Genomic DNA, 16,619 nt, shown 5'->3' on the forward strand with positions numbered 1-16,619 from the left:
GAATCAAGAAGAAATGCTCTAGATTCAATATGTCTCTTCACAAGCCGAAAATAAATCGTCCGAAAAATACACGGTATCAGCATATTCGACTTTATATTGAATTAACCGTTTATGAAGATTAAAAAATTCATTCCAAGTTGCTTCCAGTCGATCGAGACGACTTTGAAGATTATTTAATGTCCAATTATTTTTACCCATTTTTTTTGTATTTTCCACGACGCGAGAAATAGAGCCGTAAAAGTCATTTTGTTGCTCGAAAAGCGCATTCAATTCAGTTTTGGATTGGGTTTCAGCCATTTTAAGTAAAGTCTTGTTAAAAAAAAAACGAAAAAGAATAAGAAATTGCGCACCGAAAAATTAATCTTAAAATAAATCGAAATTGTTATTGAAACTGAACCGGTACAATTGCAAGCACCTCCACGAATTTATTTTCGCGTTTATTCGAGAATCCGGCTCGAAGGACCAAATGTTTAGAATAATTCAAAAATTGAAAGTTTTATACTTATCGAATTAAACGAAAATATCCTCTTTTTTCCTCTCTCGAAACTCCACAAAACTTATAACTTGATGTGTTCAATAAAACGACGAAATTCACGCTCTTTTCAAGACTTTTAATCGACTGACTGACACGATACAGGTATTTTTACAAATATACAGGTTTTTGACAAGACGCACGCGTAACATGAATACAAAGACAACATACAAAGGAACGAAATTATGAACGAAAAGGAAAATTCGAATTGAAAACTAAAACTAAGTAATAAAAATTATAAGAATTCAAACAGGACCAATTAAATTATTTCCAATGAGTTCCCTTGTTTGATGCGGATTTTGAATACGGTGAAAATGATTTAAGAATACAGTTCATTAATGGATGTTCGAGAATTGTTAAGAAAAACTAGTTACTTCCCAACGGACAGAGTACAACATATACTCTCAAAACAAATTTTTTACTTCGGTCGATGCATAGGACTTTGATATTATTGCTCTCAGTGAAACTTGGGTCAACAAGAGCGTCCTAGACTACGAGATCTTTCCAGACAGGTATGACGTTTTTAGATGTGATCGATCTTTCCATAAGGGTGGAGAGATGTTACTGACTGTTAATTCCGGAGTTGCTACTTCGAATTTCATGATTGCTTCCTGTCCTATTGAATCAATTGACTTGAAAGCTATACGGATTGACTTTAAAAAGACGAAATCGGCTTTTAACATTGTTGTCTGCTATTTCCCACCTGTTACACCTGGAGGAATGTATGTATAGTTACACCTTCGATTACATTGAATCAATGTTGGATATGTCTTTGGTTACCATAGTCATGGGTAATTTTAATATTGAAGTAATAATGACTTTCTGCAATTAAATAATGTAATGAATATCATTGATAGAACTCTTGATTTGATACTTGCTTCCTCAAACTTGAGTTTCAAATTAAACACTCACACTTTACATTGGTACGAGAAGATAATTACCAATCGGTATTACTACTTATTATTGCGGTATCGGTGCCTACACATTTGATAGATCGAGATGTTATCCTATCTGCCTGACATGTACGAGGCACTGCTTAACATCGACTGGACTCATCTATTTACGTTACCATCGGTTGAACAATACTGTAATGTTTTTTATGAAGCATTATACAACGACCTGGACGCTCACGTACTTAAATCTGAGGGCAAGCATGCAAGGTGGAAATAACCTGTATTCCATTAACCTAATAAGAATGCTTAGATTAAAAAACACCACCATAAATTGTATAGAAAAACTCATTGCAGATATCATCGCACAAGTTTATGTCAAATCTCAGAGGGACATAAGAAAAGAACCAAACAACGTTTGGCGTTTTGTTAACATAAGCAGAAACAATATAAGATCTCCAGGCTCTCTTAAGTGGGCCGATGAAAGTGTGTCCGATTTGCCAACAGTAATTAGCTTATTTGCCGATCATTTTGAGGCTATGTACTGTCCTGCATCATTTGGTAACCTACTGGTAACGATCACGCTGTTTATGATACTAATTCTGTCACCTTTGGTATCTCCGAAGTCAGTTACGACGAAATGGTTGAATCTTTCAAAAAATTCAAGGCAAAGGCTACAATTGGTCCAGATGAGATTCCTACATTTTTAGTCAACGACTGCGCCCCGACACTCTCACATCCGCTCTTACATATTTTCAACCTAATAATCAAAAACTCTAAATTTCCAAGCGCGCACGCGATTTTCGCAACTTTGGGATTTTTTTACTCCCTTAAATGAAAACACCCCCCCGTAAATTTTTGTATACGGGTTATTCTAAGACCGCTAAACTCAAATATGGATTTTAATTTACGTTTCGAGTTGCAGAAATTGGTCATTTTTCGAGTTTGGTCGAACAGTATACGCACGCACGCGATGTTCACAACTTTGGGATTTTTTTACTCCCTTAAATGAAAACACCCCCCCGTAAATTTTTGTAAACGGGTTATTCTAAGACCGCTAAACTCAAATATGAATTTTAATTTGCGTTTCGACTTGCAGAAATTGGTCATTTCTCGATTTTAGTCGAACAGTATTCGCGCGCATGCGATGTTTACAACTTTGGGATTTTTTTACGCCCTTAAAAGAAAACACCCCCCCGTAAATTTTTGTATAGGGGTTGTTCTAAGAGTGCTAAACTCAAATATTAATTTTAATTTGCGTTTTCAGTTGCAGAAATCGGTCATTTTTCGATTTTAAAATCTATGGCTAACTTCACAACCGTGGTCACTCGCAACGATGAAGTCAGCCATCTTCACCCCGTTATCGTCCAATACACGATCAAACCACATTGGCGCCCTCGCGTTTGCGTCCAAACCAATCACTAAATTACACCCCGAGAATCGCGTCCAATTTTGTGAGGTACACGTCAATACTGTCAGGGTACTGACAGTAAAGCGAGACCAACACTACACGCACATATTCGGTTTCGCACATCACGACGGCACAATTCGCGTCCGTTAACGACGACACAACACTGACAACGAAGTTATCATTTCTCACCACGACCCACGCACCACTCGCGACACCCTCGAACTTTATGACTCGACCGAAACCGCGGAACTCGCGGTTGAAATTCACCGCATGGTACGGCTCCTGAAGGAGCAAGACGTCCAGGTCCCGCTCGTACGCCACTCTCTCCACTTCACCCATCACCGCCCTTGACCGCTGACAGTTTTGCTGTAGAACCCTAATCTTGAAAGTAGTCCGTTTTATCACGCCGCAATGCTATCTGCCTCGTAAACTCCGGACAGTCCCTGGATGTGGTTGGGTGTTCCGCCGGTCTGCCCCTGTTCGCGCACAGCCCGCATTTCGGAGGTTTACCTTTGTTTTTGCACTCTTTTTCCGCGTGACCGCATTCCGCGCAGTGCCAACACCTCTCCTCTTTGTCACAAACAGGCGCAATGTGCCCAAAATCGAGGCACTTGAAGCACCTCGTAACTAAAACATAGTCCACGACACGACACGCTTTGCTGTCGATGTACAGGGTGTCCCAATTTCGATGTCCGCATAGGCTATCTCCGAAACTAAAAGAGATAGAAAAAAGTAGCTTACATGTCTCGTTTTTCGAGAAAATGTTAATGCCGAAAACTCCGAACAGCTATCGTCTTTTGTTTTCGCCCTATCGACAAAAAGTAAAAATTTTGCGAAAACGACAATCGCGAATATCTCACTTATTATCAACGATGGAGTATTATAAATAAAACATTATATGGGCAACTTTTTACGAAGAATTCAGTGGTGTAGGAAGATTTTTTTTCCCATCTTTTATTTTCGAGATTTTAGACGTAACTTTATTTTTTTAAATGGAAACCATAGTTGGCTATGACCTAAAATAATTTGTTATTTTCTTCTGATAACAAATATATATAGTTTGTGGGGTATATTTCTTATAGTTATTGAATAATTAACAAAAATTCATTTTGTTCTATCTAAAACTAATGTATTCACTTCCGGTCTGACCGGAAGTGCACCCACCCAAAAATGTTCGCCTCCCTTATCCCGGGGTGGTTTAAGGGGGGCAAAAAAACCCTTAGAAAAGTTCTATTAGCGTTTAGGAGTTACGGCCTAATCTTTCACGCGCCACCCAATATAATAAATTTTGATCGCTCACCCGGTATATTTTGTCCCGATGACGTCAGGCCAAGAAATTTCCAAGGAGTCATTTTCTCGGCCTTCTTCGGCCACACCTTTTCCGTCACGCACTGACCCGAGGGCCGTGAGCGATTATCGACCTTAAGACGAAAAACACGCTGTTTTATTAACTAAACACTTAATAACTTCCACAAAACTTAACTAATTAACACCTAACTAACTTTAAACTAACACTAATAAGGTCCTTAACGTTGGCCAAAACAAACTCGCTTTAAATCGCGAAAATTTCACCGTAAATTACGTTTTATCTACAAGCGCAGCCAAACAAATCTACTCATTTCCAACGCCCTCCTATACTCCGGACACCCCGTATCAAGCACCGAGTGTCCGGCGGCCCTACTCCTAACCTTGCAATTCGGGCAAGTCTTAGGTTTATCTCCATTCTTACAATCCTTTCCGACGTGTCCCTCCACTCCACAACTTCTACATACTACAGCCCTTTCACAAAACCTCGCAACGTGACCAAAAGGCAAACACTTGTTGCAACGCAACACCAACACAATGTCACTCACCTTGTACGAAAAGCTTCTCACAAAAATCCTGCCCGTTCCAATCAACCTTCTCCTTATACCCGGCGATACCTCTAAAATAACATTTGATCTATCCTTGTTTCCCTCCCTACGAACGTCCCTCGACCTAATCTTATAAAATAGAGAAGGAAGCTAAATTCTTAACGGATATTCATCCTGCGAAAAGGGATATTATGGATTTTAAGTCAAGGAAAAATGTTTTGAATAAAGGAATTCAATTATTTACGGATGGTGCTAAGTGTAAGCATTGTGTTGGTGCTGCGTTTGTTGTTTTTAGTGATGGTGTTGAAGTTTATTTTGAAAAAATTAAATTAGGTGCGTTATGTGATAATTATCATGCAGAATTGTTGGCAGTGAATAGTGCAATTAAATATATTATTAAAGAAAAGATAGATAAGTGTGAATTGTATAGTGATAGTATATCAGTTTTGGAAGGCCTTAAAAACATGAGGAAACCATCTATTTATAAAAGGATACATGGAATTTAATTAATGATTCAAATTATAATATTGATTTCTTTTGGATTAAGGGTCACTCTGGAATTAAGGGTAATGAAAGAGCGGATCAGTTAGCTAAAGAAGCTTCGGTCTGCGAAGATTTACAATTTGATTTAACGTGATTTCTAAGAGATCAGTAAAAAATAGGATAAGGAAATTTATGTTGAAAAAATGGCAAGATAGATGGGATAACTCAGTGACTGGGAGGTTGACTTACCAGTTGTTTATACCTAGAGTTGGTAGGGTGGATAGATTTTTAAAACCCGAAACTGTTGAGTTAATTACTGGTCATGGTAATTTTGAGGAGTATTTAAATAGAATCGGAAAATTTGAATCTCCTCTGTGTCTGTGCGGCGGTGAAAATGGAAGTTCGATGCATGTTTTATTTAGATGCAAGAACAAATTTGAAGAGAGATGTAGATTAAAGAATAGAATGCTGATTAAAGGTATGGTTTGGCCGAATTTGGAAGATGATGTTAAAAACATTGAAAAGTGTGATGAGTGGTGGAAAATTTTTAATGAATGTGCTGTGTGTTTTATTGATAAAAAATAAATTGAATTAGTGCAATATTTATTAATAATAATTAAACAAATAATAAGATTTAAAAAAAAAAATATATAAAAATATAAAAATACAAAAATATTAATCTATTAGTTTGCAAATTGATTTTTAGAGTATTTAAAGCGTTGCATAGTTAAATAATTTATTTTGAGTATTCTAATTGCTTTAAAATCAACGCTTATGGGAGGGAAAGGGGTGGTAGAGAAAGTCGTTGGTAAATTGTATTTATCCAATAAATCATTTAGAATAAATTTTAATTGAATGAAGTTTATTAATGGTTAATGTATAGGTGTAGTACCTTTTGGTGGAGCACCTTAAGATTCAAATTTTTATTAATTTGATTTCGCACGCAACGGAGACAACGTTTGAGCTCGTGTGCGACCCCAGCACCGTTACAACCATCGCACCATTCAGCACTACGATAGCCGCACCGACATCCTCGCCAACGTCCTTGATTAGCCGACCGACACTATTTACCGACATCTCGATGTCTCGCGAGAAGTATGGCTCCTGTATTAGCAGCAAGTCCACACCCCTTTCCACCGCACTTTTTACTACTTCGCCCATCACAGCCCGCGACCTCTGGCAATTAAATTGCATTACTTTAAACTTGAATGTACCGCGTTTTTTCTCGCCGGAGTTGTATTTGTCGCACGAACTCAGGGCAGCCACCAGACGTCGTCGGGTGGTCGCTCGGCCTTCCCCGTCCGGAGCACAACTTACACCTCGCGGGGCGATCTTTTCCCGGACAATCGATCTCACTATGACCTGTAGTCGCACAGTGTCTACAGGTCACTTCACCCGTACACACGCGCGCGATGTGGCCGAACTCCAGACATTTGAAACATCTCGTGACCGGGACATAATCGACCACCCTGCACACCCGACGATCGATGTAGATACGTTGCATGCTGATCATCTCGCTCCAAACAAGCGGCGACACCTCCATGATGACCGCGCAGGTACTGGAACCCTCCTTCTTCCCGAGCCGCGTTATCACTTTGGACTCCCTGTCGAAATCCTCCCAGGTCCTCCCCTTTTCCTCCAGATTTCTGTTGAAGATGTCCAGTTTCAGCTCATCCTCTTTTAGCTCGACTGGCACATCGTACAGTTGGACCGTTGGCAACATCGCTTTAGGCTTCTCCACCCTGAAACCAAGCTCCCCAATTTTCCCACAATTAATAATTTTACTTACCTCAACCTTGTTTGCCGCCTCCAGAAGTATTCCAGTATTCCTCGTCGTTCTCATTGTCTTAATCTTGACGCTTTTCAATTCGTTTCTCAAGACCTTTGAAATCTCCTCCTCCACGACGACTGAACTGGCGATCTTGGAACCCTCCACTGGTTTAATGAGGATCCTCGTATCAGGCTCGGACGGAAGGACGCCACGACGAGGCCTCGACACAGACGAGGAAGGTCCTTCCACATGACCCCTTGCAGCAACCCCAGCATATGTCACCGCAGGACCAGCCGACTTCTCCACACTGGGCCCCCCAGGTAAGTTTTTCAGCTTCTTTAAATATTTATTTTCTTCCTTCAACTTAATATTATCCACAATCAGCTCTCGTAGTACATCTTCCATGACATTCCAGCGTTGTAGAATTACAGCAGTGGCCTCTTTGCTGACCTTGGCTGCCGGAAGGAGAAGGTACTGTTGCAAGGCGTTCCTCTCCCACTTTACCACTTCGATTTTTTCATGCGCATCATCCCCTTTGGCCCCGGGCGAAGACCTCCGTCCGCTGCCGAACGCAAACACTGACGAGACGCTTCGCCCTTTTTTTGATGACTCTCTATCCCGCTCACCTTCACTATCGGAGTCCCTCTGTCTCTTCCGCTATTCCTCGCCAGTCTCCATCGATTCACTGATTTCCGACGGTACTATGGAGTCAGAATCTAGCACCCAATTTACTACGTTCCTCTCACCCTCCCCTGTCAACGCCACCTCTCTTTTGGCAACAAGCTTCGCTACCTTTTGTTTGGATTCTTCCACTTTCTTTCTTCTAGATTCATCTTCTTTTCTTGAATCTTCATCTTTCATTTCAGTTTCTTTCTTTCTTTCGGGTTCTTTTTTCTTACGACTTTCTGTTTCTTTCCCATTTCTTTCTTCCTCTCCGCCTCCGTCTTCTCCATCTCCCTCACTTTTTCTACGACCGTACCCTTTTCGGTTTCGCTCCCCCTGGCGCTGCTAGATTCTGAAACTTCTGCCATAATACATGGCTAACATGCAATGCGAGAACCACCAGGCGTGGCTATGGATGACAGTAAGAATGTGTCACTCGAGGTGACTAACATCTTAATTAAACTTCTAATTTTCATAATCATTCATTTAAAACCGTTAAGCCTTTTCCCGAAAACGTTCCCTGACCGAATTTTAAATAGATAAAAGCATTTAGTGGAAATCACCGAATGACGTAATTGCCGAAAGCACATGGTTACTAAAAAGTATTATTGAAAATAATTAAATAACACCGCATGGAAGTAAACTACGAATGAGTATCGATAATGAGTGTGTCACTGTAAAAAAGGTCGACCGTTTCGAGTTGATTTCAGCAGCCAGCGAGCTACCGTTGAGCTACCGTACAGTGACTGTTTTTTATGATGTGGAATTAGAAATCGTAGAATAACCAAACCGATTTCAAACATTTACTAGTATCATGAAATAACCGTTTAACGATTCTAAAGATAATCCGTTTATTATTAACCAAAATCATCCCGCATCTTAATTAATTAATTTACTTCATTCTTGATGGTCATCCATGGAAAATACTACCCGTATAGGATTTCCCCGGACACCGCCCCATTGCTGCAGTTAGTTTGTGTTGAGGTGCGCGTAAATTAATACCGATTAATTGGAGTTAACATGAAACACGCGGTCGAGAAAACGTTTATGTATGTAACATTTTTGTAATATTTCATACAAGTAGGGGTATCTTTTGAGTTATGTTATAAATTTTTCCGTTCATTATTGTTAATTAATTGTTAATTACTCGTCTATTTCTTAACCAATTTTATTCGCTCAAAAACTGGATTTAGGTAAATTTGTGTCCCGCATTCGATAGCGCCGTTAAAATTTTGCTATTTTCATTAATTAGCGCCGCGCATTGTAATTTAGTTTTTGATAACTTGTTTTGATACGGTCCTCACACGGTATAATCCAGTTTTCACCCCCAAACAGTATAAATAGCCGGCCAAAAGTTCGATTTGTAACAGTTCTTAAACAGTTCTTCGTCAGTTTTCATCTGTAAATCTCTGGATCAGTTATATTGCAAGTAAACCGAATTTCATTTCCGTCGTAAGTTTGTTTTGGTCTTGCAATTGTGGGACTTTGATTTTGTTTTGTAAAATAAATTTTCATCCAACTTTCCGATCTTGTGCTATGGCGAGTTTTCTGTAGCATTTTCCCGATCCTGTGCTATTGCGCGTTTTCCGTAGCACTTTCCCGATCTTGTACTATTGCGAATTTTCTGTGGCCCTTTCCGACCTGGTGCTATTGCGAGTTTTCCGTAGCGTATAATTTTCCTGTTTCCCGTAAACACCAATATTGATTTTTTTTTATATATTTTTTTTTTCAATAATAATAAATATTGATTTTATTTCCTAACTGTTGGTTGAATGCTTATTTTTCACCCTCTGTTAAATCCCTGAATCTTCGACTGTAACCTAAAAGCTACTTGGAGGCGAAAGAGTTCCTTAACTCTCTAAACATAAGGTGGCGCCCGAGACCGCTAAGATCCCGAACATACACTGTTGGAAATAATTCACGAGCACACCCTGTATAATCTGAACGCGTGTGTCTAGCGCAATAAAATTTGGTATGGAAGTAGTACTAAAGTAGTATAACTTACTCTCACATTGAGAACGGCACAACTCTGCTGGGAGAAGAATCATAGAAGAATCATACATCAATAGCGAGAATATCCCCCGTGAGCTTCGCGTACCATCGCTACACGACGTGGCATGGAGTCTATAAGTCGCTATATTGTAGCGAGAGGGATGGCCAACCATGCCACCCCAACTCGCCTCTATAGCTCCTCAACGTTAGCCGAGGAAGCCGGATAACGTAGAAGTCTCCGACCAGTCATGTTCCAAACATGTTCGATCGGATTCAGATGCGGAAACGGAGCTAGCCATGGAAGCATTTACGAATGCTTCGTATACGTTGCTCTTCCACAATTATCTGTACAACACGTCCGATGTGCTGTCGTACGTTGTCATGCATGTATAGCAGACATGGGAGCCGCCGAACGTAGGGAAGCACAACGGACCGTAGCACCTCATCTACGTATCGTTGACCCGTCATGGTCTGCTATACACGCAGCAGACGTGTACGTCCACCATGTGTAATCGCACCCCATACCATAATGCTCGGTTGTCGGTGGATAGGGCGTTCTTGCACACACTGCTCGAGTAGACGATCATCACGGCTCCACGAACCAAAATTCGCGCATCACCGGTGCTCAATTCGAATCTTGATTCGTCGGAAAACAAAATGTTCCTCTACTCGGCAATCTACTAATGCCTAGCGTCGACCCACTCGTGACGTATGCTACGGTGCTCGGGTGTTACTGGAATCCGCTGTATGACACGACGCGCGTGCCAGTCCACTATCTACCAAACGCCGCCGTACAGTTTGCGTAGTGAGTGCGCCTTCCCGTGCCAGTGGCCAACAGCTCCAAGTTGCCTTGAGGAGGACACACACGACGCTAAAACGCTGAGCACAAGAGCGCGATCCTCGTGTGATGGGGACGCGCAGTGCCGTCCCGGCCGCGGCTGAAGGTACCTATGTCCTACCTCGGACCATTCTCACCATGCCCGTTGCACTGCCGATAACGACTGCTCGAGACGACGCGCAATTTCACAGAACGATACACCCTCAATGTCCATACCCACAAACATTTCTCGCTCAAACTCGCTTAAGTAACGCGATCGCCCATCCATTGCGCACAGACTACGATAACAATGTGGTCCCTCACAACACACTAAAAACGACCGGTATTTTCCATCCACTTCGGTCTCCATAGCGACGGAATGTTCCACTTGGAAGAGCGGCTCAGTCAACAATGCCGCGACGGAACAACTCGAAACTCCCTGAATAAACTCGTCTACAGTAAACCTTTGTGCTCCGCAAATATTATGGATTTATCTTCACGCGTTCAGTGTATTAAAAGGCCCCAAGACACCCGTTCCTAGGACCGAACCAGGAAAGGTTCACACTTTCTTCGCTAGGAATTATTGAAAAATATTCAGAGAATACGTATATGTGTGACAAAAGCCATTCAGCATAGAAAAAATGAAGATCAAAGTGAAACTGATAAAATTATTAATTTGTTAAAGGATATTGAAAATAGAATTGGTGTTATGTATTTTTCTTATCACCGTGTGAATTAATGAAACTAAATATTGCACTTAAACTTGAATTTTACCAAATTCACCAGTTTCTAAACCTCTACACACATACCTCCAAACACCATACACACCTCCTTCCCAAAAACCCCCAGATAAACGATGATTTCAGACCATGGTAACAATCTGAATATCGTAATATCTGGGTCCCTTAGTTACCAATTGTCCTTCCTCTTCTCCACCTCATAATCACTTTGACTTTTAGTTCCCTAAAATCCCATATCCCTTCCTTTATTGTTCAACTATATTACACTATACAGTGCTAGCGTAAAGTATCTTCTAAATCTAATGTACCGTAATTTTGCAATTTTAAGTAATTAACGTGTCAGGAGAAGGTATACAGTGTTAGCGTAAAGTAACCCCCTCCCTGTCGAAATACAATCGGCCAGGTAAATGGTGGACGGTCAGTTAAAGGTCGGTCAACGCTCGGGTTAAGCACGGTTAAAATCGGCAGTTTTTTCAGATTTTTTTATGATACAATCAATGCAACAAAAGAATAAAAAGAAAGTTCTTCTTAAAACTACTAAGAAAAAATTGTCATAATAACAATTTTAAAGTTTGTAGGTACCTTGAAATGTATTTAAGGCGGCATGCAAATATTCTCCTTCATTTCTCTCTTTGAATTCTACCCGACCAAGTATAACCAAAGAAAGGCGAGATCAAAATGGCTAGGAGTTTAGAGCACAAAATCGAAGCAATTTTAATATTCGCTCGTGCTGATAGAAATCTACATGAAACAGAGCGATAATTTAATGATTTCCTGAACATCCAATTATTGGAAAATATTTAAGAGAACTTGTAAATAAGTTTTTGGAAACTGCAAGCGTCGAAGACCGCAAAAAAAACCGGTCGTCGTTCAATTTCTGAAGACAACTTGTATCTACACAAGTGTAGATATAAACAGAAGTAGTTAATGCGGCCATGATGTCGTCTGCTGCTATCGCATCAACGTGTGATGTGATTCCAACAATGGCGAGGAAATATTCAAAGAAGAATAAATATCACCCATATAAAATTAAAATGCTTCATGAATTAACAGAAGATGACCCTGATAGAAGAACAGAATTTTGTGAGCTAATGACAAATTTGGTTGAACGAAATCTATCATACTTGAAACATATTTGTTTCAATGATGAATTTACCTTCTTTTTGGATGGAAAATTGCATCGGCAAAATGTACGTTACTGGAGTGATGTTAATCCACATGAATATCGCGAAGTTAACACTCAATTTCCCAAGAAAATAAATGTTTGGGCAGGCATATTGGGAAATCACATCGTGGGACCAAAACCGAAAATTTGACCGGAACATTGTATTTACGATTATTAGAAGAAGATATTAATCCAAGACTTTTCCAAATTGTACAACAGAATCCTGACGATTTTGAAATGGAATTAGTGTTTCATCAAAACGGACCACCTCCACATTATGTGACAATAGTACGAAATTATCTTGATACAAATTTTAATGGACGGCGGATCGGTTGACGTGGGCCGCTTGAATGGCCTGCAAGATCACCAGATCTGACACCTTTAGATTTCTTTTTATGGGGTTATTTAAAATCCAAGGTATATGAAATTCCGCTAGACAGTATTGAGGATTTAAAACAAAAAATTATTGATGTCTGCCAAAATATTGATCATCACATGTTAAACTGTGTGAGAGAGGAAACACTACAAAGATGGTACTACTGCCAAGAAGTTCAGGTGTTACAGTTCCATTCTGACTTCTCTTCGGAGACCCATAAACCTGGTAGTGTTACTTGTTCCGAGAGGACTTTCTTCTCCGATACTCACTGGAACTAACAACAATTATAACATCTACCTCATCAGGAGGAATCAAACAAAGTACCTTACCTTCCTGAGATATACCAGAGGAGCTGCTGTAGAAAAAAATCTGCCTCCAAGCCAGTTCAGAAGATTCTACGAACTTAAAGGTCAGATAAATTCAACACTTAAGTTTGTTGGAGAACCGTAATACCACTTTTGGGTTCTCACTGAGAGCATTATTCATTTTTGTTTTTAGTTCAGTTCAATTAAAATTTTAGAGAAAAGCAGTTCAATAATTAAGTTTCAGTTTTTTTTTATATATTTATATCTTTGTAAGTCTGTTGGCGAGGTTAAGTTTTGTTTTTTTTTACGATATATATATTATTTTCATAAATATTTACCGACTTTACATTGAGCTCAATTCTACGGGGCCGTGGCGTGATTTAATTTCTTTTAATTTGGTCAGTTTTATTTTTATTTTGATTTGCTTCTGGTAGAGTTTTCTTTCAATTTATTTACTCGCTAACATTGATAATTTTCTTATTTTTTGTTCTTTAAAAAAAAAAGATAAATACTAGGTTTTGTTTACTTTATTATATTATATTTTTATTTCACAATATATTCATTTTGTCTTACCTTTATTGTCATTGGTTTCTTTTATGATTATTTTTTTTTAAAGTTATTGCAACTCAAAAATTCTATTTCACCTTTCTGTTGTGTTGTGTTATGTTTGCATCCCTTCTTAACATCACACGTCACAGTTCGTGAACCACGCGAGAACAACTGTGTGGCGCCTAATAAATAACCCTCCCTTCTACCCTGGGCCGGTCGAAGACTCGCGTGAGAAACGCTAGATGTAAACATTGTCCCTTTTTTTTTGTCTAGTTATATATATTTTCTTTAATACATTTAGGCGTCACAAATTTTTGGCGCCCAACGTGGGGCCACTCTAAGGCTAGGTACATAGTCTCGACAAAGTCGCGGCGACAATGTCGTGTCGCTGTCGCTAGTAATTGAAACTGTCCGCGACACGACATTGTCGAACAAATTCGTCATGTAGTGCAGTTTGTTGGCAATTCAAAGATGGATTTCGTTGATGATGCTTGTGTAGCATTACTAGCTGTCAGACATTTAAGAAAGAAAAGAAGACAGAGGAGATATTCTGTTCATCCAATAAATAGAAATAGATTTACTAACGGACAGTTTCACACGTTACATATAACATTACGCGAGAATGAAGATAAGTTCTTTGCTTATTACCGTATGACACCTAGTACATTTGATACATTATGCAATAATGTTAAAAATACGGTCTCAAAGAAAAATTGGAATATTATGCAAAGAATAACTGTTCAAGAAAGGGTAGCAATAACACTCAGGTAAGTAATAACGAAAGCATTTATTAAATATTATTATAAATGTGTGTACATATCATATATATCGGAATCCATTGTCGACGACGCAGCTGGACTAGGAGATTCAAAATTTTGTGATGAATGGCCTGTAGATTCACAATTAAAGGGTATAATTGAATGTCGGTTAATTTGAGGTGTTGATGGTCCGACATTTATTGCATGAGAAAGTTGACCGACATTTAACCCCGTTGTAGCTTGCTGCATTATTTGCATAAATTGCATTTTCACCCAGTTTTTTGTTTGAAGAGACAACGTCTTCATATCGTTTAAAAACGACAGAAGAAACATTCTATCACTATCGTTTTCAATGTCATTAGATTTAGCCTTTTTGGATTGTAAAATGTTTAGTAGTTCTTCTTCAAAATTGCTTTTGCGCTTCTTTTTATGAGTTCCAGATGTAGATGGAGTTTCACTGAGGTTATTATTATTTCCGTTATCGTCTAGTTGTACCGAAACATTAGTAGCTGTTTCACGATTTTCAGAATTGGGCAAGAGAAACAAAAGCTTGTTAAAATATTCGTACGTTTTTCTGTTTGTTGCCGAGTCTCCGCTTTTCTGAAATTTCTGAAGTCTTAACTCTCGATTAAAGCTGTCTCTTACAGACTTCCATTTTTTCTGCATGGTTTTTCCTAAAATAATATGATTTTAAAAGTTTTATAATAATATGCTCCTACGTTTTAGATTCTTAGCAACGGGCAATTCCTTCAGATCATTGGCATTTGAGTATCGTGTTGGTGTATCAACTGTGTCCAATATTATTCGAGAAACATGTTGTGCTGTATGGAATACTATGGTGAACGAGTTTTTAGCGGAACCCACAGAAGAACAGTGGAAAAAAATTTCAGACGATTTCTTCCGGAATAGCAATTTTCCAAATTGTATTGGAGCCCTCGATGGTAAACATATCAGAATTGTTAAACCACCACATAGTGCTTCTTTATACTACAATTATAAACATTTTTTCTCTATTGTGTTACTTGGTTTGGTAGATAGCAATTACTGCTTTACGGCCATTGATGTAGGTGCATATGGAAAAAGTGGAGATAGTAATGTATTCAAAAATTCTTCGTTGTTTAAGAGAATACAAAGCAACACGTTAAACATTCCGGAAGATAACATTATACTCCAAACAAAAATAAAAACACCAATGGTGATTGTAGCAGATGATGCCTTCGGTTGTAGTAAACATGTTTTAAGAGGTTATAGCAGAAAAAATTTGAGCGTCAGAAAGAGAATATTCAATTACCGACTTTCGAGAGCAAGGCGTTATGTTGAATGTGCCTTTGGAATCCTTGCTAATAAGTGGAGAATTTTCCATACTGCAATAAATTTAGATCCCGACTTTGTTACAGATGTTGTTAAGGCAGCTTGTATACTACATAATTTTGTAATAAGAAAAGATAATCATGGGTCGCACAACAATGACGAGGTACAAGATTTTCAATTCGATAATATTGAGCCTATTGCGACTGGAGGTGGTTCAAATATTGCATTAGCTACGAGGGAAAAATTTGCCGACTATTTTGTGTCCTCTGTAGGTGCACTTTCTTGGCAATATGATTACATTTAAATTATTTCATGAAATAAAGTACATTATTACACTTTAACTTACCTCTTTCGTTTTTTTCTTTATTATTTAACTTAGCCCAATCTAAATACATTATTTCTCCGATTTCTTCCCATAACCTAATTTTTAAGTCACGATTATGGTAGTCGTTATTTGCTAAATTATATAGAGCTGGACGCTCTTCAATAGCATCAATAAATTTTTCGATGTCAAACATTATTGTCAAGTATTGTTAACAAACAAACGTATTCGTTCTACAACGATTAACTTATATTAATATAAGCTGAATGTAACTCGAGTTGAGCGCCCTCTACAACTTAAAACAAAAATATAAACATGCGGAATAGCGAATTTTTCAACTTTTTTTAATATCAGCGACACTGACGCGATAGCATGAACACAAATTTTACGGCACTATTTACGTTACACTAGGCTGCGTATGGGTGCGTCTTTGTCGAGATGCAACTAAGTCGCGCACAGCCGCGACAATGTCTTTGTCGCAGTTACTATGAACACTACATGCATTTTATACTGAATGCGACTTCTTTGCGTCTTTGTCGCCGCGACTTTGTCGACACTATGTACCTAGCTTAAGAAGAAAACCAACTTTTATTGGCAATGCGACTTAGAATTAGATTAGAGAATTTTGAGGGAATCATGGAAGGAAAGTTAGATGTAGGTAGACTCTCCGCGGATGCGTTG

The 16,619-nt window shown here is 38.9% G+C and overlaps 1 protein-coding gene and 1 long non-coding RNA gene across 2 annotated transcripts in view; one reads left to right on the plus strand and one right to left on the minus strand.

Annotated features, from left to right (window-relative positions):
* LOC139431697 (uncharacterized) overlaps window positions 1–16,619 on the minus strand; it is a 193,526-nt gene that overhangs the window by 134,453 nt on the left and 42,454 nt on the right. The gene's annotated exons all lie outside the window — the stretch shown is intronic.
* Window positions 13,891–15,961, plus strand: LOC139431867 (uncharacterized). The gene is made up of 2 exons (XM_071200083.1): window positions 13,891–14,314; window positions 15,032–15,961. The coding sequence occupies exons 1-2, from the start codon at window positions 14,019–14,021 to the stop codon at window positions 15,918–15,920; spliced, it is 1,185 nt and encodes a 394-aa protein (XP_071056184.1). The 5' UTR covers window positions 13,891–14,018; the 3' UTR covers window positions 15,921–15,961.

Source organism: Onthophagus taurus, chromosome 11 (genome assembly GCF_036711975.1).
Source record: "Onthophagus taurus isolate NC chromosome 11, IU_Otau_3.0, whole genome shotgun sequence".
In the NCBI taxonomy this organism is placed as follows: Eukaryota; Metazoa; Arthropoda; class Insecta; order Coleoptera; family Scarabaeidae; genus Onthophagus; species Onthophagus taurus.

What these genes read in the sequence shown, in the direction of transcription:
- LOC139431867 (XM_071200083.1), top strand. Translation starts at nt 14,019, where the DNA reads ATGGATTTCGTTGATGATGCTTGTGTAGCATTACTAGCTGTCAGACAT. An exon ending in AGGGTAGCAATAACACTCAG is followed by an intron (nt 14,315 to 15,031) that starts GTAAGTAATAAC and finishes CCTACGTTTTAG; the next exon opens with ATTCTTAGCAACGGGCAATT.